Here is a 25,194-nt window from a genome sequence, read left to right as displayed (position 1 = left end):
GATCATGTTTTGCTTGTTGAAGGCCATTTTATTGGAATGTTGTGTGTATGAGATGCTTCAACTAGCCTACCAAGTTTGTACCAGGCAAAGGAGATGAGGCGCAAGGTATTTACTTAGAACTGTGTGGCCATGCGGGAACTCCAATGTTGTATGGAACACACCGGCTGAATTTTAAGGATCCATTCTCCTCGATCAGCTTACAAAGTAAGCCATTTTTACAATGTAAGCCATTTTTATGATTTTTTGAGAACTAATGAAGAAATCACCGAAAACCTTGTTGCACATTGACTACAGAATTATTCTGGGTATGGGGCCGCATTGTCATCTATAAAATTCCGACGTTTGGCGACTATCGCAAGACGCCTTCCTCAGGATGTATTGCCAATTGCAGTTAGCAATACACCCTGAGGAAGGCGTCTTGCAATTGCGGCCGAAACGTCGGAATTTTATAGTTGACAATGCGGCCCCAAACCCAGAAAAAATTTATTGACTGTGACAACGGCCGCGGAAGCCTATGTTTACATTATTGCACATTATTGATTCTTGGGTAACATTTTCTGATTTTAAAAAGAAATTCACACATCATTAAATGCAGTCCAAGAATCCATAAATAACAAGCAAAAAGATTTACGTTGATTGTTTCATTAGAAGAAAAAACGTAAATATCGCTATTTTACTAGCTGACTGAGGAGAATCCTAATATTGTAGAACAAAAGCAAACTGGTGCTTTTCATTTATTATTAGAATCCTAAAGTATAAGTGTTATTTAGAGGAAATTTCCGCGACGCAATGAAAGACCTTGTAAGTTGATTTGATTTGTACCGTATCCACGACTACATTACGAGGGAAAGTGACTATTCTCTGCTATGACCGCAACAGATATACATGGTGAGCAGCACACAACGAAAGGAAACACCAGTGGGTTTTCTTAAAGCTGTAACTGGAAAAAAGCTTCAGAAAAGAGCAAAGTACACGAGAAGCGTCTTTTTATCGAGCATCTGTCTTAATCATTCAACTGCGTGAAAATGGCACACCTGTTGCCACACAAGTCATGCGACATCTGCTGATTAGCTTTACCAGTAATCATTATTTCTCTCGGGTTTCTAGAATAAAAGGTCTTGAAATGATCATCCTAAGTCTCACGGCACTTTCCGGTAGGAGCAGGATTGGCATGCTATAACCGAAGGTTTTCCTGACGTGCTATGACAGATGGTTGGTGACAGCAGTTCAAAATGAAACACTGGAAATTTTAGGTCACTTAATCCAGCGTGACATTATGCAGCAAATAAGAAATTATCCTTTTTATAGAATTGTGGTAGATTTAACGAGAGATGTGGCTGGCCAGGAACAGCTGAGAATTCGTGTACGTTGGACTGATCAGGAGAGACTCAAAATGTAAGAATTTTTCTGTGTTTATACAGTTCTATTATGTAAACTGCTGGAGGAACGGGAAGGAAGGAACTAATGATATCAGCTGGACCAGGACTACTTATGTGATTTCTTTAACAAAGAGAGATTCTTGATTTTGATTGATACAAAAAAAGATTAAAGTACACCGATGAGCCAAAACATTATGAACACCCGCTTAATAGCTTGTTTGTCTATCTTTGAACGAAATGCATCACTGATTCTGTGTACCAAGGATCCGACAGTTTGTTGGTAGATTTGTGGAGGTTTGTGGAGGTATGTGGAGTTAGATGTCTACGCACACGTCATATGATTCGTGTAATACCTGGCGACTAATTTGCGTGCAGGGATCAGATGGGTTCCATAGAACTTACACATCAGGCGAATTTGGTTACTGAGAAATCATCGTGAGCTCACTATAATGCTCCTCAAACCATTTTAACACTGTTCTGGCTCCGACACACGGACAATAAGGTATCTGACTGTTTCCTGGAAATCGTCTTTAGTGATTAGTTATTTCATTTTATACTCCTAACGTGATTTTTCCCCTTGAATTTCAGTATTCTTTTATGAAAACGGAAATGAATTTCAAATAATCTGAACGCTCGCTAAAACTCTCCGAATCATGTGATGCCTCTGACGTCACTGGCTAGCTCGCAGGGTCTACTGCCATAATATAATTCACAATGATGCCTTGTTTTGGAATTTACAGTTCAGGAAATGGGTTACAAATGGTGTGTACTACCATATTGTACAAATACATCTACAAAAACCACCAAAAACTTGATTCTGAGTGTTTTAGGGACTGAGAAGACGCGTAAAATGTGGTTGCACTGTACCGGCAAATTGTCACCACGTCGACGCACAAGTTCCCTAACTTAAATAAAAATGTGTCGCACTGTGAAGTTAACAGTAACTTGTCTTTGAGGTATGCTCTCCCACTATTATAACGAAGGATAATGTCATTCAACGAAATGAAACTCCTATTGAAAATTGTCGTTTTCCCTAACTACACCTCATTTACTCGGTAGCTCAGTTGTTAGACGGGTAAACCGTCGAATTTTATAACACGATGTCCACAGATCGCTGGTTCGAATCAAATCCGAAAGAGTATTTTAACTTATTTGTTAAACGACTCGACATACCTCTCATATGGAAACCAAATCACAATTACAAAACTTCACCGTATCCATCAGGAACAACGTTACTGTTGAAAATGGTTGAAATGGCTCTGAGCACTATGGGACTCAACTGCTGAGGTCATTAGTCCCCTAGAACTTCGAACTAGTTAAACCTAACTAACCTAAGGACATCACAAACATCCATGCCCAAGGCAGGATTCGAACCTGCGACCGCAGCGGTCCTGCGGTTCCAGACTGCAGCGCCTTTAACCGCACGGCCACTTCGGCCGGCCAACATTACTGTGTTTTACGTGCTTTTTACATGTGCTTACATTTGCAATCGCTGTTCACACACGTCAAAAAGATACTTTCTAGTTCATGTGATCATACACTTTTTACTTTATTAAAAACTAAGTTTTTATCTTCGTGCTGTCTACCTATGATCCCTTTTTTAAACTTTTGCAGTTTCATCATCTTACATAAAAATGAAGTAAGTCTGCTTCAGAAGCTAACGTTAATTTACATTTATGAACATGACAGACCTTACGGTTGTGTCACCTGCATGTTGTACACGCTTAATAACTCTGTATTATATCATCCTCCTCCACCTCGTTGTACTATGGGCGTATGGTGATATATTCACTACCAGCAATGCTTTCCAAAAAAGTGAATTGTTTGTTCGCAAAGCAAATGCATTTATTCTCTATTGTCCGTTTCTCAGACTAGCACTAACGTGAAGCTATATATAATACATCCCACAATCGAAACAACTACTACAATCAATTCTTGCTAACGCTATTTTTGTATGTCGTTTAAAACTGCTAAAATATATTACTTTTACAGGATTCAAACATGTGATCTCTTTCACTGCAGTCAAACAACACTTTTCATTGCGCCACGGAATGCCTGATAAGTGCTGTGCTACTCGGAATACTTTGTACACAGGAAATCGGCACTAAGTTTTACCAAGACTAATTTTGTTGTGCTTTGGAGTGTGACTGATAGTCGACAATCTGGTTATTATACAAGGACCCACTTGCAAAACTTCTACAATTCCGTAGTTTTTAACAAGTTGAATGATGTTGCAGGAAGCAGGGAAAAGAATGTCCGTCGCCGCACATATCGCCGCTCTAAATGGGTGAGGCATACAGGCATAAAGTTGAGCGAGACTTCCCATTTCTGTTGTTGCTCAGATGTTTTAAGTGCGTTTTCCACCAATAAATAGCTGAACTGTTTGCAGTAAAAGTACGTAACAACCTCGTAACTTCAGCTAACGCTGCTGTAACACAAATATAGCTTCGTCTTACTCCTAGCCTGTGACGTCACCAGAGCATCAGCCAGCAACTGAGCGTTTTTGATCACGTCGCCAGATCTTGATATTTGATGATTTTAAGTTTTAATTGCATAAAAATAACATATTTTAATGCTATTTAAATGTTATAATCAATCACAGTAACAACAATCCGAACCATATCTTTAACACAGGGAAATAGCCTATTACACTGCTGGAAGATGATATCGCCGTCGGGGAAGACATCCAAGCATGAAGGGATGCAAGTGGTTCGCAGCTATCACGGTGCCTTAGATTACTACCACAGGTCCCATGCAAGAGGAAGAAACTGCCCTCCACAGCACAATACTGCTCCCACCAGCCTGCGTCCGTGGCGCGCTGCACGTTTCGAGCCGCCTGTCACCTCGATGACGGCGTTTGTGGAGACGACCAGCAACCTACTGCAGCAAAAATTTAATCCATCCGAACAGCGACACGTTTCCGTTGATCGTCAGTCGAATCCCGATGGTCCCGTGCCCAATGCAATAGTAACTGATGATGTCGTGGGTCAACACGTGAACCACGTAGGGGTTCCATGTTCAACAATATACGATGAACGGAGTGCTGCGAATGACTCGCGCGTGCACCAGCACTGTGCTCTTTCGGCAGAGACGCCGCAGGTCACCATCTCTCCTACTTTACAGAGCAGACAAGCCTACGAACCCCTCGTTCTGTGAAGAGTCGTGGACGTCAAACCATTTAGCGCCTAGTGGTAGTTCCACTGTCCTACCTCTTTCCGCAGATGCTCAGGCTTTTGCGTAATAACAATCTGCCTTTTGTCGAAGCCGCATATCTCACTGGATTTCCCCATTTGCAGCCCATATCTTCGTTAGTGTGATCCTCCGTCCGCGTTTGCTCCGCTCACATACTTTTGTTACCGCGTTACGTGCCTGCAACGCCACCTGGCGGCAACCAACGTCGCGGTGGGTGGTGGTCACAATGTTTTGGCTTATCAGCGTATTTTATTGAGAAATTTGTGGTAAACCGTAGTGCCGCTTGTGATATTGACCATTCAAGTATTGATATACCAATTCAGTAAAATATAAAGTCATGTCCCGTTTTCATTTCAACCGTGGTAAATAACTGGGTAGCAGAACGTCAAGCGGTACCTTTGGCTGTTGAGAGCAGGGCTGTTAGTAACAGAGCCAGCAGTGCACGCCGCCTGGACGCACTCAAGCTTCAGCTTGTGAGCACTCCGCTATCCTGTGCTTTCCCAAAACCATTACCGAGCGAGGTGGCGCAGTGGTTAGACACTGGACTCGCATTCGGGAGGACGACGGTTCAATCTCGCGTCCGGCCATCCTCATTTTGGTTTTCCGTGATTTCCCTAAAATCGCTCCAGGCCAATGCCGGGATGGTTCCTTTCAAAGGGCATGGCCGACTTCCTTCCCCGTCCTTTCCTAATCCGATGAGACCGATTACCTCGCTGTCTGGTCTCCTTCCCCAAACCAACCAACCAACCCAAAACCATTGTTTCCAGATCAAGTAGCTTCTTTACATAGTAAACTCCGACCAAGAGCGAGACAATCATTCTAAATTGCATTTAGAACAACCTGCGTTACTAACTGAAATAAAGGGAATGAAAGCGACACGGACAGATCACCATATAGTGGTGAAAATTACGCGGAGCATTATTTATAATTCAATGGAGACGTAGCGAGGCAGTAACACCGCAATGGAACACAGTTTTGATGACAACTGACAAACACGTATTTGGTAATATTCTACATTCATCATACAGGGTACCCTAGCGCTCGGTAATGATAAGATAGAAAGGGTTTCATCATAGGTTGTTAGGAACGTCCTGTGACAGACGTCTTGGATTTGTAGAGGGCAGTGAGTACATATTTTTAACACGAAGCCACGTCCGGAAACGTCACCCAACAGGTCGTCGAAGTTATAGGCGCCGGCACTTCTAAATGTATGTACACTACTGGCCATTAAAATTGCTACACCACGAAGATAACGTGCTACAGACGCGAAATTTAACCGACAGGAAGATGCTGTGATATGCAAATGATTAGCTTTTCAGAGCATTCACACAAGCTTGGCGCCGGTGGCGACACCTACAACGTGCTGACATGAGGAAAGTTTCCAACCGATTTCTCATACACAATGAGCAGTTGACCGGTGTTGCCTGGTGAAACGTTGTTGTGATAAATGTCGGACTGTAGCCTATCGCGATTGCATTTTATCGTATAGCGAAATTGCTGCTCGCGTTGGTCGAGATCCAATGACTGTTACCAGAATATGGAATCGGTGGGTTCAGGAGGGTAATACGGAACGTTGTGCTGGATCCCAACGGCCTCGTATCACTAGCAGTCGAGATGACAAGCATCTTATCCGCATGGCTGTAACGGATCGTGCAGCCACGTCTCGATCCCTGAGTCAACATATGGGGACGTTTGAAAGACAACAACCATCTGCACGAACAGTTCGACGACGTTTGCAGCAGTATGGACTATCAGCTCGGAGACCATGACTGCGGTTATCCTTGACGCTGCATCTCCGACAGGAGCGCCTGCGATGGTGTACTCAACGACGAACCTGGGTGCACGAATGGCAAAACGTCATTTTTTCGGATGAATCCAGGTACTGTTTACAGTATCATGATGGTCGCATCCGTGTTTGGGGACATCTCGGTGAACGCACAATCGAAGCGTGTATTCGTCATCGCCATACTGGCGTATCACCCGGAGTGATGGTATGGGGTGCCATTGGTTACACGTCTCGGTCACCTCTTGTTCGTATTGACGACACTTTGAACAGTGGACGTTACATTTGAGATGTGTTACGACCCGTGACTCTGCCCTTCATTCAATCCCTGCGAACCCTACATTTCAGCAGAATAATGCACGACTGCATGTTGCAGGTCCTGTACGGCCCTTTCTGGATACAGAAAATGTTCGACTGCTGCCCTGGCCAGCACATTCTCCAGACCTCTCACCGATTGAAAACGTCTGGTCAATGGTGGCCCAGCAACTGGCTCGTCACAATACACCAGTCACTACTCTTGATGAAGTGTTGTATCGTGTTGAAGCTGCATGGACAGCTGTACCTGTACACGCCATCCAAGCTCTGTTTGACTCAGTGCCCGGGCGTATCACGGCCGTTATTACGGCCAGAGGTGGTTGTTCTGGGTACCGATTTCTCAGGATCTATGCACCCAAATAGCGTGAAAATGTAATCACATGTCAGTTCTAGTACAATATATCTGTCCAATGAATACCCGTTTATCATCTGCATTTCTTCTTGGTGTAGTAATTTTAATGGCCAGTAGTGCATATAGATGGTGATTCCGTGATGGTGTTACAAACTTTCAAGGTAGATGGATACGGATCAGAGTATTAATTTGAGGTAAGGGTCCTGGTTCGGAAACGAAACAGTCAAAACTTACAAGTGAAAATCATTCTGATACCTCTGACAGTATAATACATATACCGGTACTGTTGTTTTTAAGAATGTAGGATATCTCAGCAACAACACTACAGGTACGTGTATTCCACTGTCAGAGGTATTAGAGAGATTTTCGCTTGTAACTTTCGACTCTTTCGTTTCCGAACCAGGACCCTTACCTCAAATTGATAGACTTATCCGTCTCCATCTTGCTCGAAATTTTGTATCATCATCATGAAATCACCCTATATATACATAAATTTACAGGCGCCGGCACCTGTAACTTCGACGCCCTGTAGCGTCGTTGGATGACGCTTCCAGAAATAGGTTTTTGTTAAAAGTATTATGTACTCACTCCCCTCTGTAGGTCATTGAAGTTTGTAACGGGAATTTCCGTACACCCTGCATAAAAATTTACGCTGTCAAATCAACGATTACCACAATTTTCTCAAGAAATTGGGAGCAGAATTGAGAGGTCATAAGTTCTTTCCACAAAATGAAGAAACTCTTGACTAGGTGTGACTTAAGCATTACACTTCGCACTCGACTACTCCGATTCTACGTGTTCAGTATCCTACTGAAAGGAGTTGACTAATGGATATTTACCGCTGTATTGGGTAAAAATTTGAGGAATTTGAAATGCGTGCGTAAAGAAGAATGCTAAGGTTACCATGGACAGATAAATGCGGCAGCACTGCAGCTTATGTACAAAGATCTAGATATCTCAATACCATAAAGAGAAGAAAACTAATACTCTCGCCATATAATGCGCAACAAAAAGTGCCATATTGTTGCAACTTATATTTCCAGGAAAGATTGACGCCTGGCTTGCTCCAGGATGAAGATTATCCTGCCTGAACAACTTATGTCAGTGGTTTTGACTGAGCACAGCATCACTGTTCAGAAAGTCGTGGAAAAACTGCAGATTATACTGATCGCCAATGCTCTTGGAGGACTAAGCATTTAAAGAAGATTCATAGGTTTTCCGTCGTCTTTCCAACTCAGTTCAGTTCAAGTGAACACCGGGACGGTTCACTGAGAAGGACAAGACCACTTCCTCCCCTATTCTTCTCCAGCCGCCGTTCTTCTCCAGTTGCTTAGCCATTGCTTCTTCTCTAATGACCAAATCGACAAGGTTAACTGCGAACTTTCTTCCTTTGACTACGAGTGGATGCTAAAGCTTAAGCTTCCCAAATTCAATACAAATACCTGGCTTATCATACATAGAATTCTGGCTTTGCATGGAATACTGTTCTTACAGTATTATAACTGTTGACTCTATATGTACACCTGACCGCAACAAGCAACTGCGTCGCATACGACTATTGAGGCAGCAGATGATAAAAATTGAAACATCATCTAAGCTACGATTCAGACCTTAGGCTTTGGTGGCTCTCGGTGAAGAGGTGGTCGAAATTCACTTGTTTATGATCCTGACCGGGACACTTGAATTCGCCTGAATGACAAGCGATCACTATGGTCGCGAATGGGCTCTCCTGAATAGTTAGACTACCACACAAGACTTCGAGACAATAACTATGCGTGTATGCAATATAAGATTTCCATGCAAGCAACACGAAACAGTTTCCTTCAGTTTTTAAAAGCATAGTTTCATCAATATCCCAGCAGCATCCGGCGACGAGAAGGAGCTTCTTTGGCGGGAAGGTGTGCAAATGAAACTATTATTAACGATTATTATACTGCCGATATGTCATCCACATCTTCCAGGAAGTTTGGGCACACAGACAATTGGGTCTTTGAGGTCATGGAAACAATCTTGACGTCTGACTTTGCGACATTAAGTACATACTCCCGTAAATGGACATCACAGCCAAATCCTACAAAAACCGAAACTACATGTTTCCATTTCAATAATAAATTAGCAAGCAGACAACTTGACGTTCGTCTCGAGGGAAATCTGCTCCGATCTAATGAGAATCCAAAGTACCTTGGAGTCACTTTGGACAGAGCGCTCACTTATAAACATCTGGAAAATACTGCAGCCAAACTAAATAAGAGGAAGAATATTCTCCAGAAGCTGTGCTGCCCTATTTTGGGCTCCTTGACTGACACGCTACACACGTCGGCATTCGGACTGGTCTACTCGGCCGCGGAGTACTGCGCTCCGGTCTGGATGAACAGTGTCCACACAAAAAAATCGACGTGCAGCTGAACAGCACGATGCGAATTGTCAGCGGATCCATGAAATCAACCCAAATACGTTGGCTGCCAATTCTGAGCCACATACCACCTGTGGCCCTACGTCGGGAGAATGTTCTTGTCCGGGAATATACGAAGATAATCGTTAACGCACAGCTCCCTATACACTGCGACATGCCTGACCTGGAAAGAAACAGACTTCGGTCTAGACATCCAACAATGATAACAGCCAAGGAATTGCAAAGTATAAACTTTAATGCAACAAAGGCCTGGAGCGAACAATAGCGAGAGGGGTGTCCTGAGCACTGTCAAGACCTCCCTTGTATCATTGAGAGACAGCCCGGATATGAACTACCGCGTAAAATACGGTCATCCCTTAACAGAATAGGCGCAAATCACGGAAGATGTGCAGATAGTCTTTACAATTGGGGAGAAACACCAACTCCCAACTATGACTGCAGAACCAACAGACAGACCATCCGCCACAGAAGAGCATACAGTAGCAAGTTCAGTGATTTTCTGATGGCAACAGACGCCGAAAATGACTGTACATAATCCTGATGTTTGTGTTTAATTGTATAGCCCATCATCTGTATGTTTTATACTTCTTATATAGAATATTTTATTGTGTTTTTATGTATATCTTTGTATAAACACTTTTAAGAAGCATAAAATGATGTGTACTGGCATACGCTAAATAAATATGTGCTGCTTTCAAGTAACAGGCAAATTTGAATGACGTCGTACGGACCCTTCCTCGTGTATTATCAGCGTAGCTAATGTTTATAACAAGCCATGGTAAAGATAAATAATAATATTTTGTCTTCAGAGCTACAAATACAAAGTTGGTACGAAAACTTGTGCAGGAGTGTTTAAGTGAGGAGTTGAGAAAGGAATGTTTGTGCGCTTACACAGCTGAGCTTGCGGCACTATAGCGGGATACACAATTCGCGGCTACAAATGAAAGCGACGTTAACACGCATGCACACAACACCCCCCCCCCTCTCTCTCTCTCTCTCTCTCTCTCTCTCTCTCTCTCTCTCTCTCTCTCTGCTCTCCCCCCCCCCCCCCCCCCGCACGCACGCTCGCACACGCGCGCTATCCTGTCTTAAATGCTAGTCAGTGTTAAAATACTAAAAGACACTTTGTGTTCTTAAACTTTACTGTGTTAAAGAAAGCATATGCAGCGAATAAATTTTGTTTTGGAAGCCTTACTATGTGTGATTTGTCAAAACAGCAATCTTGAACGTTAATTCGTCTAAGTGATCAGCCATATTTTAAGTATGATGAGACAATTTTTTACATTAGTTTCCAAGTCTCATTCTCTGCTTTTTGTGAAGGTGTACCTGAAATGACACCGTGCAGTGTAAAAAAATGTTGATTGAACTACAAAAGCTGCAGGAAAATTCATGACGGCTATAGATCCTGGCTCAAAGAATGTATGATGAGCGAAAACATTATGACTACCAGCATAATAGCGTGTTAATCTACATTTTACAAGCAATACAGCGGCGATTCTGCGAGGCATGTATACGACAAGTCCTTTGTAGGTTTCCAAAAGTACGCAGCACGACATGTCAACGCAGAGGTCATGCTTAAGGGCGCGGAGTTGTCAGCCAACAGCGACCCGGATGTGTTCGATCGTGTTCAGATCAGAAGAATTTGAAGGCCAGACATCAACGTGAGTCGACAACCACGCTCCTAAAACCGAAGTTGCCGTTTCTGACCCTGTGACATGGACAGTTATCCTGCTGGATAATGCCATGGTCTGCAGTAACGTTCACGTAGTACAGTTTCACAGTTCGCATTGAAGCCACATGGTTTAAAAAGAAACGTGATTCATTCGACCAGACGACACGTTTGCACTGATCCACGGCTCAGTGTCGATGATGCTGTGCCCACTGCAATTGTTAACTATGTCGTTGGATCAACATGGGAACACGTTCGGTTCGTCTGCTGCGGAGCGCCTTGCTCAGCGATGTCCTATGAACGTGTGTTGCGACACGTGTCTGTCTGTGCACCAGGACTGTAGTCTAACGACAAATCTTCCACAGATTGTCGCCCGCCCTGCTTTACAGAATGGGCAACTTCCGACTTCCTATGATGAGACATGGACGTCCCGACACCTCGCCTCCTACTCGTGGTTTCACCGTCTTTCAATCGTTTTCCATAGATGCTAACGGCAGTAGCACGTAAACAGCCCACCAGCTTCACCGTTTCGGATGTTTTCGTTCCCAGGCGCCCGGCTATAGAAACCTGCCCTTTGACAGAATCGCTCATATCAATGGATGCCCCATCTGCTGTCCCCATTGTCGCTAGAATGATTCCCCAATCGTCTCTGCTCCGCTTACGTACTTCCCTTACCGCGTTACGTGCGCGCAACACCATAGGCGGCATTGATGCTTACTGGGATAGGTTAGGGACAGGTAAGCTCAAATGTTCAAATGTGTGTGAAATCTTATGGGACTTAACTGCTAAGGTCATCAGTCCCTAAGCTTACACACTACGTAACCTAAATTATCCTAAGGACAAACACACACACCCATGCCCGAGTGAGGACTCGAACCTCCGCCGGGACCAGCCGAGGGACACGTAAGTCGCCGAAGTGGTGTCCAATTGAAAGACTTGGCACCAGGCCGTTCTGCCATACGATATTATAATCTCGCGCGACCGCCGGTCACAATCTCCTGTCATATCAGTGCATTATTTTATTAGTGCTAATAATAAACAGAATGTAATTATATTTCCCGTTCCTTAATTCTAAAAGTAGTGGATCACATTATGAAGTAACTTATCGGTAGCATTATAAAATGTGCCCTCCTAGTAGGGAGTTCACGACCACAGTACATGGTGCACTTGGGCGATAGTTTTCTTTATCACCAACACGCTGTGGCACCGATGAAAGCAAGATATCACGAAAAACCTACAGTCTATGAGTGGATGACAGTTAAACGAGTGATACAGATCACAACTGAAAAAATTAGGTGGAGGAGGCACAAAACTGATTTGATTTTCAAAAATTAGTGAAGGACACAGACGCACAGTCTCATGACAAGGAATTTTATTTCGTCAGCGCTCTTCCCCGTCCCCTTAGCAGGTAAATACTGGTTTCGAAAATTTTGTCCATCGTCAGAATTTGGAACAGATTCATACTGGAAAAGCGCCAGTGTCTGAAACAGAACAGAATATATTTCACTCTCTTTTCGGTCATCCTTGTGGATGTTGCATTGATTTCCCTGAACAACACAAAGGCGATCACTGTCACACTGCATAGAAACGGCACCACTGTGACACAAAGACTGAAATAATAACGGTGAATATCGCAGTATAGAGGCTTTGCAGACTAATTAGATGCAGATGCAACCCCCCCCCCCCCCCCAACCACCACCAGCTCACCCATGCACGTAAAATATGTCGACAACACAACAACTATCAAAACACCGGCCTTTTTATCAATCACTTCAAGTTTGGCGTTAGCAACTACCCCAAAAAGGGCAAATAATATCTGGGGTAGTTTACAGGCTACTTTCGGGTTTTTCAGGAGGAACCACTAGAATACTAAGACGTGGATCAGAGTACTTGGGAAGTTCACGCACGAACCACTGGCAAGTAGACGAAAATGGTAACGTAGCGACTACAGTAGTATTCATACTGGCCCTGCCACACTTGCTTAGTAATTTTGACATACATTCATTAATAGTAGTAGTAGTAGTAGTTGTTGTTGTTGTTGTACCCTCGTTCTCAAGCTCTCTACCTGTAGCTAGACAGTCTTCCTGAATCTCCTGTCCTCAAATCCCGTCTCCCATACATAGCTGAATTGTTGCTCAGATAAAAGATACTGTGCTCACCACAGTGAAAGCAAAAGATCAGTCTTGCTTTGTGAAGCGGTCCTAGACCGATATTATGCATTAAAACTCAAGTGGCAATACCGCGACTCATCCTCAGATGCACTCAAAAAGTGTATGATTTATTCAAGAGATAGAGTTCCACTAAGTGAGAAACTCAATAATGTGCTGGTCCACCACTGGCCCTTTTGCAAGCAGTTATTCTGTTTGGCATTGATTGACAGTGTTTTTGGATATCCTCCTGAGGGATATCGTCCCAAATTCTGTCCAATTGGAGCGTTAGATCGTCAAAATCCCGAGATGGTTGGACGGCCAGGATCATAATGCTAAAAACGATCTCATTGGGGAGAGATCCGACTCCAGTCAATGAGGCTCCAGTCAATGAGGCTCCAGTCAATGAGACTCCAGTCAATGAGGCTCCAGTCAATGAGACTCCAGTCAATGAGACTCCAGTCAATGAGACTCCAGTCAATGAGACTCCAGTCAATGAGACTCCAGTCAATGAGACTCCAGTCAATGAGACTTTAGTCAGAAGACGTGTCTGCAGACGCCTTTGACAGCAGTGGCATGCCAACCTGACTGTCGCCAGCTATGAGGCCTGACAACCAGGAGTGTTAGCCCGGGATGCTATTTCTTTTCGTAGGAGGACCCATTTTTCATCCGCTGCTCATTAAAATAAAGCGGTATGCACGCCATCCTGGGCTTACATTTCAGCAAGATAATGCCCGCCTGCACACGGGTAGAGCTTCTACTGCTTGTGATCGTGGTTGTCAAAACTTACCTCTGCCAGCAAGGTCGCCGGCGCTCTACCCAAATGAGAACGTTTGGAGCATTATGGGCAAGGCTCTCCAAGAAGCTCGGGATTCTGACGATCCAACGCACCAAATGGACAGAATTTGGCACAATCCCTCAGGACATCGTACACCAGCTATAGCAATCAGTGCCAAGCCGAATAACTGCTTGCATAAGGGCCAGAGATAGAAGAACAAGTTACTGACTTTCTCGATTTGTAAAGCTTTTTCTCTTAAATAATCATCCAATTTTTCTGAAAATTATTTGTTTGTATGTACATGTACGAGTGGTCGTATCAACCGATTTCCGTCCCATTCCGATGATTCCTTCGTGGTGCGTCGTTTTTCTTTTTGTCTTAGAGTGTACATCACGGCCGCTTCCTTGCCTCGTAAGCTCACCAGACAGAATATTGGTCACTTTTAAATGAGCGCACTGGTCGCTTCGGAGTGCTGTAGATGGTGGAGGGCTGGTACCAGGCGGTCACGTGATCCTGCATCGCTGAGGCAACTCAACTCATGGCGGTGCAGTGGTGTGTGTAAGCCTGTCGGTTGTATGGAATAAGCGCAATAACTTTTAGACGTGACAGAATGGAGCTATCGTGTTTGTACGTGCCGATGAGCACACAGTGAATGAACTTGCTCAAGTGGGTGGTGTATTAACGAGGACCGTCCGATGAGCCTATGAAGAGCGGTGCATCACTCGCAGCCAAGGATGACAGTGTAAGGACAACGGTAATAAAAAGATCGTACACGACATGGACGGGAGACGAGTGTCGCTCCTTGTCAGTCACAATCGATTTCAAATGCGGTACAAATTGCCGCTGTCAGTGAAAGCAGGCCCATCAGTTTCCGTGCTAACACTGCGAATGGAATTGTGTGCAGTGGAAAATAGGAGTCGGGTACCTCGCAAAACGACATTTGTCACAGCGGCAGATTGTCAGTGGATAAAAAATAAAAAAAAAATGACAGTGGCCGACAGCGGTATGTAGTGTGGTCCGAGGAGTTGCGATTTTCTCTCTCTTCATATTACGTGAAGCGTCGAGCGCACCGATGGCTCAATGAGGCGTTTAATCCGCAAGATGTGTAGTATGATACATGCACATACACTACTGGCCATTAAAATTGCTACGCAATGAAGATGACGTGCTACAGACGCGAAATTTAACCGACAGGAAGAAGATCCTGTGATATGCAAATGATTAGTTTTTCAGAGCATTCACACAAGCTTGGCGCCGGTGGCGACACCTACAACGTGCTGACATGAGGAAAGTTTCCAACCGATTTCTCATACACAATGAGCAGTTGACCGGTGTTGCCTGGTGAAACGTCGTTGTGATGCCTCGTGTAAGAAGGAGAAATGCGTACCATCACGTTTCCGACTTTGATAAAGGTCGGATTGTAGCCTATCGCGATTAGGGTTTATCGTATCGCGACGTTGCTGCTCGCGTTGGTCGAAATCCAATGACTGTTTGCAGAATATGGAATCGGTGGGTTCAGGAGGGTAATACGTAACACCGGGCTGGATCCTAACGGCCTCGTATCACTAGCAGTCGAGATGACAGGCATGTTATGCGCATGGCTGTAACCAATCGTGTAGCCACGTCTCTATCCCTGAGTCAACAAATGGGGACGTTTGCAAGACAACAACCATCTGCACGAACAGTTCGACGACGTTTGCAGCAGCATGGACTATCAGCTCGGAGACAGTGGCTGCGGTTACCCTTGACGCTGCATCACAGACAGGAGGGCATGCGATGGTGTATTCAACGACGAACCTGGGTGCACGAACGGCAAAACGTCTTTTTTTCGGATGAATCCAGGTTCTGTCTACAGCATCATGATGGTCGCATCCGTGTTTAGCGACATCGCGGTGAACGTGTATTCCTCATCGCCATACTGGCATATCACCCGGCGTGATGGTATGGGGTGCCACTGGTCACACGTCTCGGTCACATCTTGTTCGCATTGACGACACTTTGAACAGAGGACGTTACATTTGAGATGTGTTACGACCCGTGGCTCTACCCTCCATTCGATCCCTGCGAAACCCTACATTTCAACAGGATAATGCACGACCGCATGTTGCAGGTCCTGTACGGGCCTTTCTGGATACAGAGCATGTTCGACTGCTGCCCTGGCCAGTACATTCTCCAGATCTCTCACCAATTGAAAATGTCTGGTCAGTGGTGACCGAGCAACTGGCTCGTCACAATACGCCAGGCACTACTTTTGATGAACTGTGGTATCGTGTTGAAGCTGCATGGGCAGCTGTACCTGTACACGCCATCCAAGTTCTGTTTGACTCAATGCCGAGGTATATCAAGGCCGTTATTACGGCCAGAGGTGGTTGTTCTGGGTACTGATTTCTCAGGATCTATGCACCCAAATTGCGAGAAAATGTAATCACATGTCAGTTCTAGTATAATATGCATGTCCAATGAATACCCGTTTATCATCTGTATTTCTTCTTGGTGTAGCAATTTTAATGGCCAGTGGTGTAATTATACACCTACGTTCTGTTCAATTATGGAACATTTATTATTCTCATGCATCACGACGTTTTTGGAGAAGGAAAGTATCCTTCATAAAAATCGACATGGATTCCGCAAACGGAGATCATGCGAAACTCGGCTCGCTTTGTTCCTCCACGAAATCCGCAGTGATGTACACATCAGTGCCCGGGTTGATGCCGTGTTCCTAGACTTCAGGACTGCATCTGACATAGTCCCACACTGCCGTTTTGAGAAAATAATACGAGCTTACGGAGTATCGAAATAGATTTCCTTGGAGTCAGACCTTAACACTTCGCTCTTAACGGATCGAAATCGACAGACGTGAACGGCACATACTGTGCTTTACAAAATACACTGCTCAAAATAATTGGGGGAACTTGACTTTGCGCATCTGCCATACTCCACTGAGATATAATAGAGGACTGGGCATGTTACTAAATTATACCTTTATCTTTCACGAATTATTACACAACAAAATATCATTACATCCAAGTCCGCTTACATAACAAGAACTGAAATGTCCGACAGGTGTCGAAAACAAAGTGGAAACAATCATTCATCCCGTCATCCTCGGCGCTTTTCATTGGGCTTCCAGGGCTTCCAGGGCTTCAGTAACGTGTGTGTCCTTCGTTAGCGTTTAGCACTGTCCGGCACCTGCGTGGCATGCACCATTTAAATCTATGCAGGTCACCCTGTGGCATCCGTCCCCATTCTTCAATTAGAATCCTTGGAAGTTCTTGGAGAGTCCGTTGTGGAACAGGACACCCGCTAACACGTCTGTCAAGTATATCACACTCGTACTCGATGGGATTTAGATAGGGACTCACCGATAGCCATTCCCAGGGTATGCCATTTTGGCTTCCTGCACAGATTTACGACGAAACGGTGCAACGTCATTAGGAATACGGCAAGCGAGGAGTGTGAAGCTACAACATTACAGGTGCATTGTTACTGCAAGCAGATTCCCACATCCTTGCCATGAAATAAATAGAATGCAGGTGCTTATTAACTATTCTATTTGTTGGTCGTTTTTTAGCACTTTTAGCAAAAGCAGAGCTCCGCGTATTATTGCTGAATGCACAAATGCTTCATATAAAACTGCGGATGTCGTTTTGATTTGTTGAGACGACTTCCTTCCCTAAGATTACGAACGGGACATACAAAATGAGCTTCTGGGGTCGCCTTTAAAAAGGATAATAAAAGAGCGACGTTTCGTTATCACAGAAAATTCCAAATCGGCATGGATATGTATCCAAGGTTGTCGCAAGCACCAGCAAGGGCAACGTACAGATAAATGCCAGATATTCATCCTCTTTAGAAACTCGTTTCTAAGTATTACTTGTTTTTAATTATTCGTGCACTGTTTTATAGCGTTCACAAACGTTTCATTCCTACAACGACAACAACAATAATGCTATTCTAAAACAGATTTGCTTTTATTAATAGATAAGAGCAGCACGCGATTGTAAATGTGAGACGACAAAAGTACACTCTATACTTTGGAAGCTTTATCTTCGAAGAAAATTTTATTAGATTAGTCGACAAGCACAGACATTACTGTTCAAAAGGAACAGAAGATTAAAAGCTGAAACACAACTACTGAGGAAAGAAATCTATCCTTTGAAAGGAGGTAACAAGGTCCTGAAAGCCAAGTGTTCGAGATACGTTGTGGAAGTAAACAGATGTGCTGCTTCTACATCTATATGAGTACTCCACACTGCACATTTAAGTGCCTGACAGAGGTTTCATGGAATCACCTTAAAGCTGTTTCTCTATCATTCCACTCTCGAACAGCGAGGGCAAAGACGAACACTTAAATCTCTTCGTGCGATCTCCGATTTCTCTTATTTTATTACAGCGACCATTTTTCTCTATGTACGAGGGGCCCAACAGAATATTTTCGCAATCGGAGGAGGAAGTTGTGAATTGAAATATCATGTCGACATCCAACAGCAAAGAAAAACGCCTTTGTTTTAATGATTGCCACCCCAATTCACATATCGTGTCCGTGACGCTCTCTCCCCTGCTTCGCGTAATACAACATGTGCTGCCCTTCTTTGAACTTTTTCGACATCCTCCAGCAATCCAATCTGATGCGAATTCCACGGCCTGCAGCAATACTCTAGAAGGGGACGGACAAGCGTTTTGTAGGCAGTCTCTGTAGTAGACTTGTTGCATCTTCTAATAAATCAGTCATTGTTTCGCTGTCCCCACATCGATATCTATGTGATCGATACAATTTAACCTATTCATAATTTAATTCCCTAAGTATGTTGTTGAATTTACAGCCTTTCAATTTGTGTGATTAATCGTGTAACAAATTTCACGAAATCCTTTTGTTATTCATGTGATTTTCATTATTTATAGCAACTGAAATTATATGTTATAGTTTTCATGTGCGACATGTTGAGTATAATGGAGTGACCAAAATAATAAAACAGTAGCTTCAAAGTTTCCCGAAATCGGCAAAAAGTGTTTTCTCTTTATGTAAGGCCATGAATCTTCATTAGAACTAGGCACCTGAATACACAATCTGAAATAGCAAACATAAAATTTGCAGTAAAGAAAAACCTTTAGTGTGTTCCGTCGTCGTCATCACCATGAACCACAGTGATTATGAACGCAGTAAGATGTTTCAGCTCTTAATATTAAGTCTTTGAAGGTAGCTATTATGGCAGCATACGAGTGTTTATTTATTATAACTTTAGATTTAAGCGAAGCTCAATAATGTGCGTCAACGCTTAAAACCATACAACTCAAAGTTGCGTTAAACTCTCGCGGTAGAACAGTATTCCCACTGACGTCACACGCCTTAGCCAATATCATTGCCTACCTGTTTATTTGTAGTTCCCTTGGGCCATTCCATTACTTCAATGTCCAGATTTATCAAGACCTCCGTAGTGACGTCTGCCACATGGACCCTGGCATTATTGTGTATGAGAAGAAATTCAGCGCCGCCATCGTAAGCAGCAATCACACATGTTCCAACAGGATCTGTTCGACGTACTGCCTGGCGAGAAGGCGAGTATGGAAAACGACAAGATCCGTACAGCTATCAGCACTTGTGTCTTCCCACACCACCACAGAACCTTGGCAGCCTCTATTTCCTGGACATTTGGCAGTTACCATGGCGTCGCCACTCGTGAACACGGCCATCACCTTGCGTCAGAGGAAATCAGGACTGATCAGTGAATCACACGTTTCGCCAGTGACGAAGTTGCCAGTTAACATGGGAACGGCAGAAATGAAGGCGAGCTGCGAGATGTCGTGTCAGGCAGGGTACTCGAATAGGGCGTCTGGGTAGTAGCCCCTTCTAGTATCTGTTTCTTACAGTCTGATCGGACTCAGCTACTCCAGTGGCTCTTCTGACAGTGATATGGTCCTGCTGGGCTCTGGCGATAGCCGTGTGACGCCGCAGGCAGATATGCCCAAATATCGGTCTTCGGGAGGGTTGTCATGCGTCGGCGATCTTGTCCAACTCGCATTCTGTATCGACCGGTCTCTCTGTAACGTTTCCACATCTATGGAGAAAAGGCGGAAAGACAATAGCATCTGCAGCAACACGACGGGGTCCATCCTTGGATCAGACGGAGGGTCCTTGCACTTGCACTGCATTAAGATGTCGCATTGCATATTATTGGTTGAATACAACGTTCTCTAATGACAACTGCAGTTCGAGTACGTAACCTCACTAGAGTACACTGGGACATCAATACTCACTTCATTCAGAGAGGTCGCCTGATACTGCAGCCGTAACGCAGCCGACAGATGGCAACTGACTTTAGTTGTTGCATACGTTGGATCGAAGTTATAGCTATGCGATGAGACCAAAGGTATTGCCTGTATTAAAATAGATTTAACGTACCGTAAAATGACACACGTGTTCCCTTAATTCTTTTGAGGAGTGTATATATAAATTATCTACAAGAAATAGCAGGAAAAGCACATGCTAGACAGAGATTCATAGGAAGAATATTAAGGAAATGTAAAAAATCCACGAAAGAAGTGGCTTACAAATCACTTGTTCGACCAATTCTTCAGTATTGCTCGTGATATTGGGACCCTTACCATCACGGACAGGTTTGCTATTGCAATACCTAGAGAGTGCGTTCGGACAACATATTAGTTCCTCCCACATATTTCTCGTGAGGTGACCACAATGAGAATATTCGAGAAATTAGCACTAATGCACAAGTCTATCGACTACCATTCTTCCACGTGCCATTCGCGAATGGAACAGAAGAGTTACTTCGGCGCAATTGTTGCACTGAACTTTAACCACGGCGTTTACACTCGGGTGACAAACAACGCGATATACTTCCTAGTATCGTCTCGGGCCGTCCTTAACTGATTGTACGCGAACGACCACGTCGATTGTGTCCCATAAATGTTCGATGGGATTCATTTTGGAACCAATCGCAAACAATTGTGGCCCCGTGACGTGGAGAATTGTTATCCAAAAAAGTAAAATCGTTGGTTGGGTGCAAATGGTCAAATGGTCTCTAAGCAGCCCAACCATTGCCAGTCATTGATAGGCTCAGTTGAACCAGAGGACCTAGCACGCTCCATGTAAACACATCCCACACCACTATGGAGTCACTACCAGCTTGCACAGTGCCTTTTTGACAACTTCAGTACTTGGTTCAAAATGGCTCTGAGCAATATGGGACTTAACATCTGAGGTCATCAGTCCCCTACAACTTAGAACTGCTTAGACCTAACTAACCTACGGACACCACACACATCCATGCCCGAGGCAGGATTCGAACCTGCGACCGTAGCGGTCACGCAGTTCCAGACTGAAGTGATACAACCGCTCGGCCACTTCGGCCGGCTCAGCACTTGGATTCGTGGGGTTTGCGCCATATTCGAACCCTACCACCAGCTCTTATCAACTGAATTCGGGACTCATATGACCAGGCCACATTTTCCAGTCGCCTAGGGTCAAACCAATATGGTCAAGAGTCCAGGAGAGGCGTTGCAGACGATGCCGCGCTGGTATCAAAGGCACTCGCGTCATTCGTTTGCTGCCATATCCCAATAATGCCAAATTTCGCCGCACTGTCAGAGCAGATACGTTCGTCGCACGTCCCACGTTGCTTTCTGCGGTCATTTCACGCAGTGTTGCTTGTCTGTTAGCACCGACAACTACGCCAAAGCCGCTACTCTCGGTCGTTAAGTGAAGGCCGTCGGCCACTGCGCTGTCCGTGGTGAGAGGTAATGCCTGAAATTTGGGAGTCTCGGCGCACTTTTCACACTGTGCATCTGTAAATGTTGAATTCTCTGACGATTTCCGATTGGAATGTCTCAAGCGTCTACCTCCAACTACCAATCCGTACTGAAAGTCTGTTAATTAACGTCCCGCGGCCATAATCACGCCGGGAACCTTTTCACACGAATCACGGGAGTCCAAATGACAGTCCTGCCACATTAGAGTCATTTTATAGCTTGTGCACTCGATATTACCGCCATCTGTATATGTGCATATAGCTATCCCACGACTTTTGTCACCTCGGAGCATTTCCTCATCCCGTGTGACCAAGTGGTGCCTCTGCTTTTACTAATTCATGATGCAAGTACCGTAGACACTCTCGTCTTGTAACATGACAACAGCTGTGCTCGTAACACTGCACGCACGAGCCCCCTTTGCCGAACATTCAATCGCAAAGGGAATGACTGGGATTATCGTCGCGATTTCAAGCTTCACGGTGTCTAATCGTAGACGAGTGGCATACCTGAAAGAATTTCTGCCGAAATGTAGGCGGTGTTTAACTGCCTCCTGAGGCCCCCAGGATCCCCAGCTAGACAAAGTTGTGAGGCTCACCGCTGGCTGAGGGTAGGAGTTGTAGGCGGCGGCGTTGGGCTGCTGCGGCTGGGGCTGCTGCTGGGGCTGCGGCTGCTGCGGCTGCGGACCCGCCGCCGGCCCGCTGCCGCCTCCGCCGCCACCCCCGGGTTGGCCGGCCGCTTGCGGCGCGGGGTACCGCAGCGCGGGGTACTGGTTGCCGCCGGGCCAGCTGCCGCCCCCGCCGCCCGCGCCGCGGTAGCCGCCCCCCAGCGCCGGCTGCGGCTGCTGTTGCTGCGGCTGCTGGAGGCTGGCCACGGGCCCGCGGCCCCCAGCCTTGCCGTTACTGGCCCCGCCGTAGTTCGGTCGAGGCCCGTTGGTCCCCTGCAATCGCAAGAAGTCACATCCTTAACACACAGTACGAAAAATTCGAAAATGATGCAAAACGAGTCTCGAGGCTTAGCGTGCTTACTTCCAGAATCGTATATGGAAATATCGGGCCTTAAACATCACTCGAAAAAAAAAACAGTACTTGGCGTATTAGTGACACAGTGCGGGCCAGATGACATATTTGGGAAGCCCGGACAAGACCATTTAGCGTGTCTATAACGGTGTCTACTGTATTGGTTCTGAATGTGAGTCGTGTGCTTTTGGCATACAGTGTTCTAGTCGTGGCAAAGTGCGTTGGGGCAGGGAACACATTTTGATGTTATTACGAGAGGCTGGATCATTTGTCAGCTACAGTCAACGCTACATCGGCTCAGAGCATCTTTTGCGGCTGTGGAGAACGTTCAAGGAGGGAAGGAACGTTCAACGGAGTCGCCAGGATCGACCACGTTATACAGTGATTTTTTTTCAAATGTCACGTGACAGGAACCTAATAACGCTTGTACCTCCTCTGGCCCTGTAGACTGCAGTGAAACACCGTGGAAGAGAGTCTGAAATGCCCTGGTACTTCTCTGGAAGCAGCCGACACCAAATCGTTCGCAGTGACATACCAGGTATGCTCGAAGGTGTGGCCATCGAGAGTGGCCATCTCAGTCCCTGGGCTCCATGTTCCTAGAACAGTCCTAGGAGACGTGGGAGCGATTTCAGGGCGTGTTTATCTTCATGAACCACCGCAGAGCCGTCAGGTTGTTAGCAGCCCAAAACTGGATGGAGAAGGTCCCGAACAGCTCAACATACAGCGGACCAGCCCTGGTCCCTTCCAGAACAACTAGGGAGCCCAGGTCATAACACACATACCAGCGCCTTGGACCACGCCTTCTTGTCAGGGGGAATCCATCGATTCATGTAGTCTGCGCCACACACGGTGCCTCCCGTCGACGTGGTGCAGTTGAAATCGTGATTCTTCCGTCAACATCAAGTTACGCCATTGCTCCAGTGTCCATCTCTGGTGATTGGCGACAAATGCAAGCCGTTGTGCCCACAGACCTTGGGTTAACAGTAACACCTGTATGCAGCGCCGCTTCCCATACCCAATGGAACCTATGTTCCTACGGACTGTCCACTGGGAGGTTGTGCCTAGCACGGCCGGTGCTGAAATGAGCCGTGATTTGTTGCAATGTTGCCCTTTCGTCATTACTCACGATGCGTCTCAGATGTCGCTGGTCAGGGTCATCGAGGATTGCTGGACGGCCTGTAGTTGGTCTGTGGACAGTGAAACCCTCATTCAGCCATTCACGATACACCCTGGACATGGTTGAACATGTGAAGCCGAATTCCTGCACCACTGCCGAAATCAAAATTCCCAACCGTCGGGCACCGAACGAAGTCAGTTCACGACATTTCACGTTACAAGAATCACTTGCACAACCACTTCTAAGAAGATCTCATAACCAACTGCAACTGGCACAGGGACGTTTGGTGCGCATACAACAGATCTGCGCCACCTGTGTGCCACTATCCTATGAAATTTACTACGTCAGTGTACAACTCAGTGCTAGGATCGTTACATTGCGTCAACTGCCCAACGACGCCCAACTAAAACTGTCAACAACGGTAGTAGCTCAGTACCGGGTGGCAGCCTATGGATCACAGATTTCTGAGTCCACGTATCATCGGTGTGATCTAGTGGACATGCGTAGTGCCGGCGCCTGCTATCGACACCAAAAACATGATCCTTCCTATCGAAGCATCGCTGGCCACACCAATGAGACGGAAGTAGCGAGATACGTCCACAGAAGTTCCCCGCGCCAACGGGGGTGGCCTGTCTTGAAATAGACCGACTCACGAACACGACGGCAGACATACGCCAGGCTACGTTCCCGTCATCGTCTAGTCTACAGGGAGAAGAATATTTACTAGATCATGTACATGCTTTGGATTATGAAAAGTTTCGGTCACACATCACGGCGACGAACGTGAGAGGATGTCGCCTAAGAAGCAGTCTAGTCTCTTCAGTAAATGTCGAAAACAACTGTTTGGATGACACTGAGTTCCTCCAGTCTGACATGGTCGCTGAAACATTTCATAGTACTGCGAGAAACTGGCCACCGTCACATTTTCCAAGTTGTCACAACAGAAGAAAGGAGCGTCAAGCCACGAACCCCAACTAGTAACAGAAGGAAAATTAGCATTTAACTTCCCTTCGACGAGGTACTCGTTAGGGACGAGATGATGGGGAAGTATATCGGCCGTACCCTTTCACGACAGCCATTCCGGGAATCTATTCGCCTTAAATATTCTTGGAAATGACGGAAAACCCAAATCTGTGTGACCGGACGGAGGTTTGAACCGCGAACCTGCCGAAACAAGTCGAGTGGCTTATCTCTCAGCTAACTCGCTCGATGCTCAACTAGGTAAAGGACGTTCGAAATGCACCCATGCTTATGGAAACATCCGCTTGA

General features: G+C 45.4%; 1 protein-coding gene across 1 annotated transcript in view; it reads right to left on the bottom strand.

The window, feature by feature from the left end:
- Positions 1-25,194, bottom strand: part of LOC126176526 (protein alan shepard) — a 397,767-nt gene that overhangs the window by 122,396 nt on the left and 250,177 nt on the right. The window contains exon 2 of the mRNA XM_049923682.1: positions 22,388-22,729. Within this exon, the coding sequence (XP_049779639.1) occupies positions 22,388-22,729 (342 nt within the window). The remainder of the gene's footprint in view (positions 1-22,387; positions 22,730-25,194) is intronic.

Source organism: Schistocerca cancellata, chromosome 3 (genome assembly GCF_023864275.1).
Source record: "Schistocerca cancellata isolate TAMUIC-IGC-003103 chromosome 3, iqSchCanc2.1, whole genome shotgun sequence".
In the NCBI taxonomy this organism is placed as follows: Eukaryota; Metazoa; Arthropoda; class Insecta; order Orthoptera; family Acrididae; genus Schistocerca; species Schistocerca cancellata.
The sequence above is the reverse complement of the archived record's forward strand: the minus strand, read 5'-3'. Positions and strand labels throughout refer to the sequence as shown.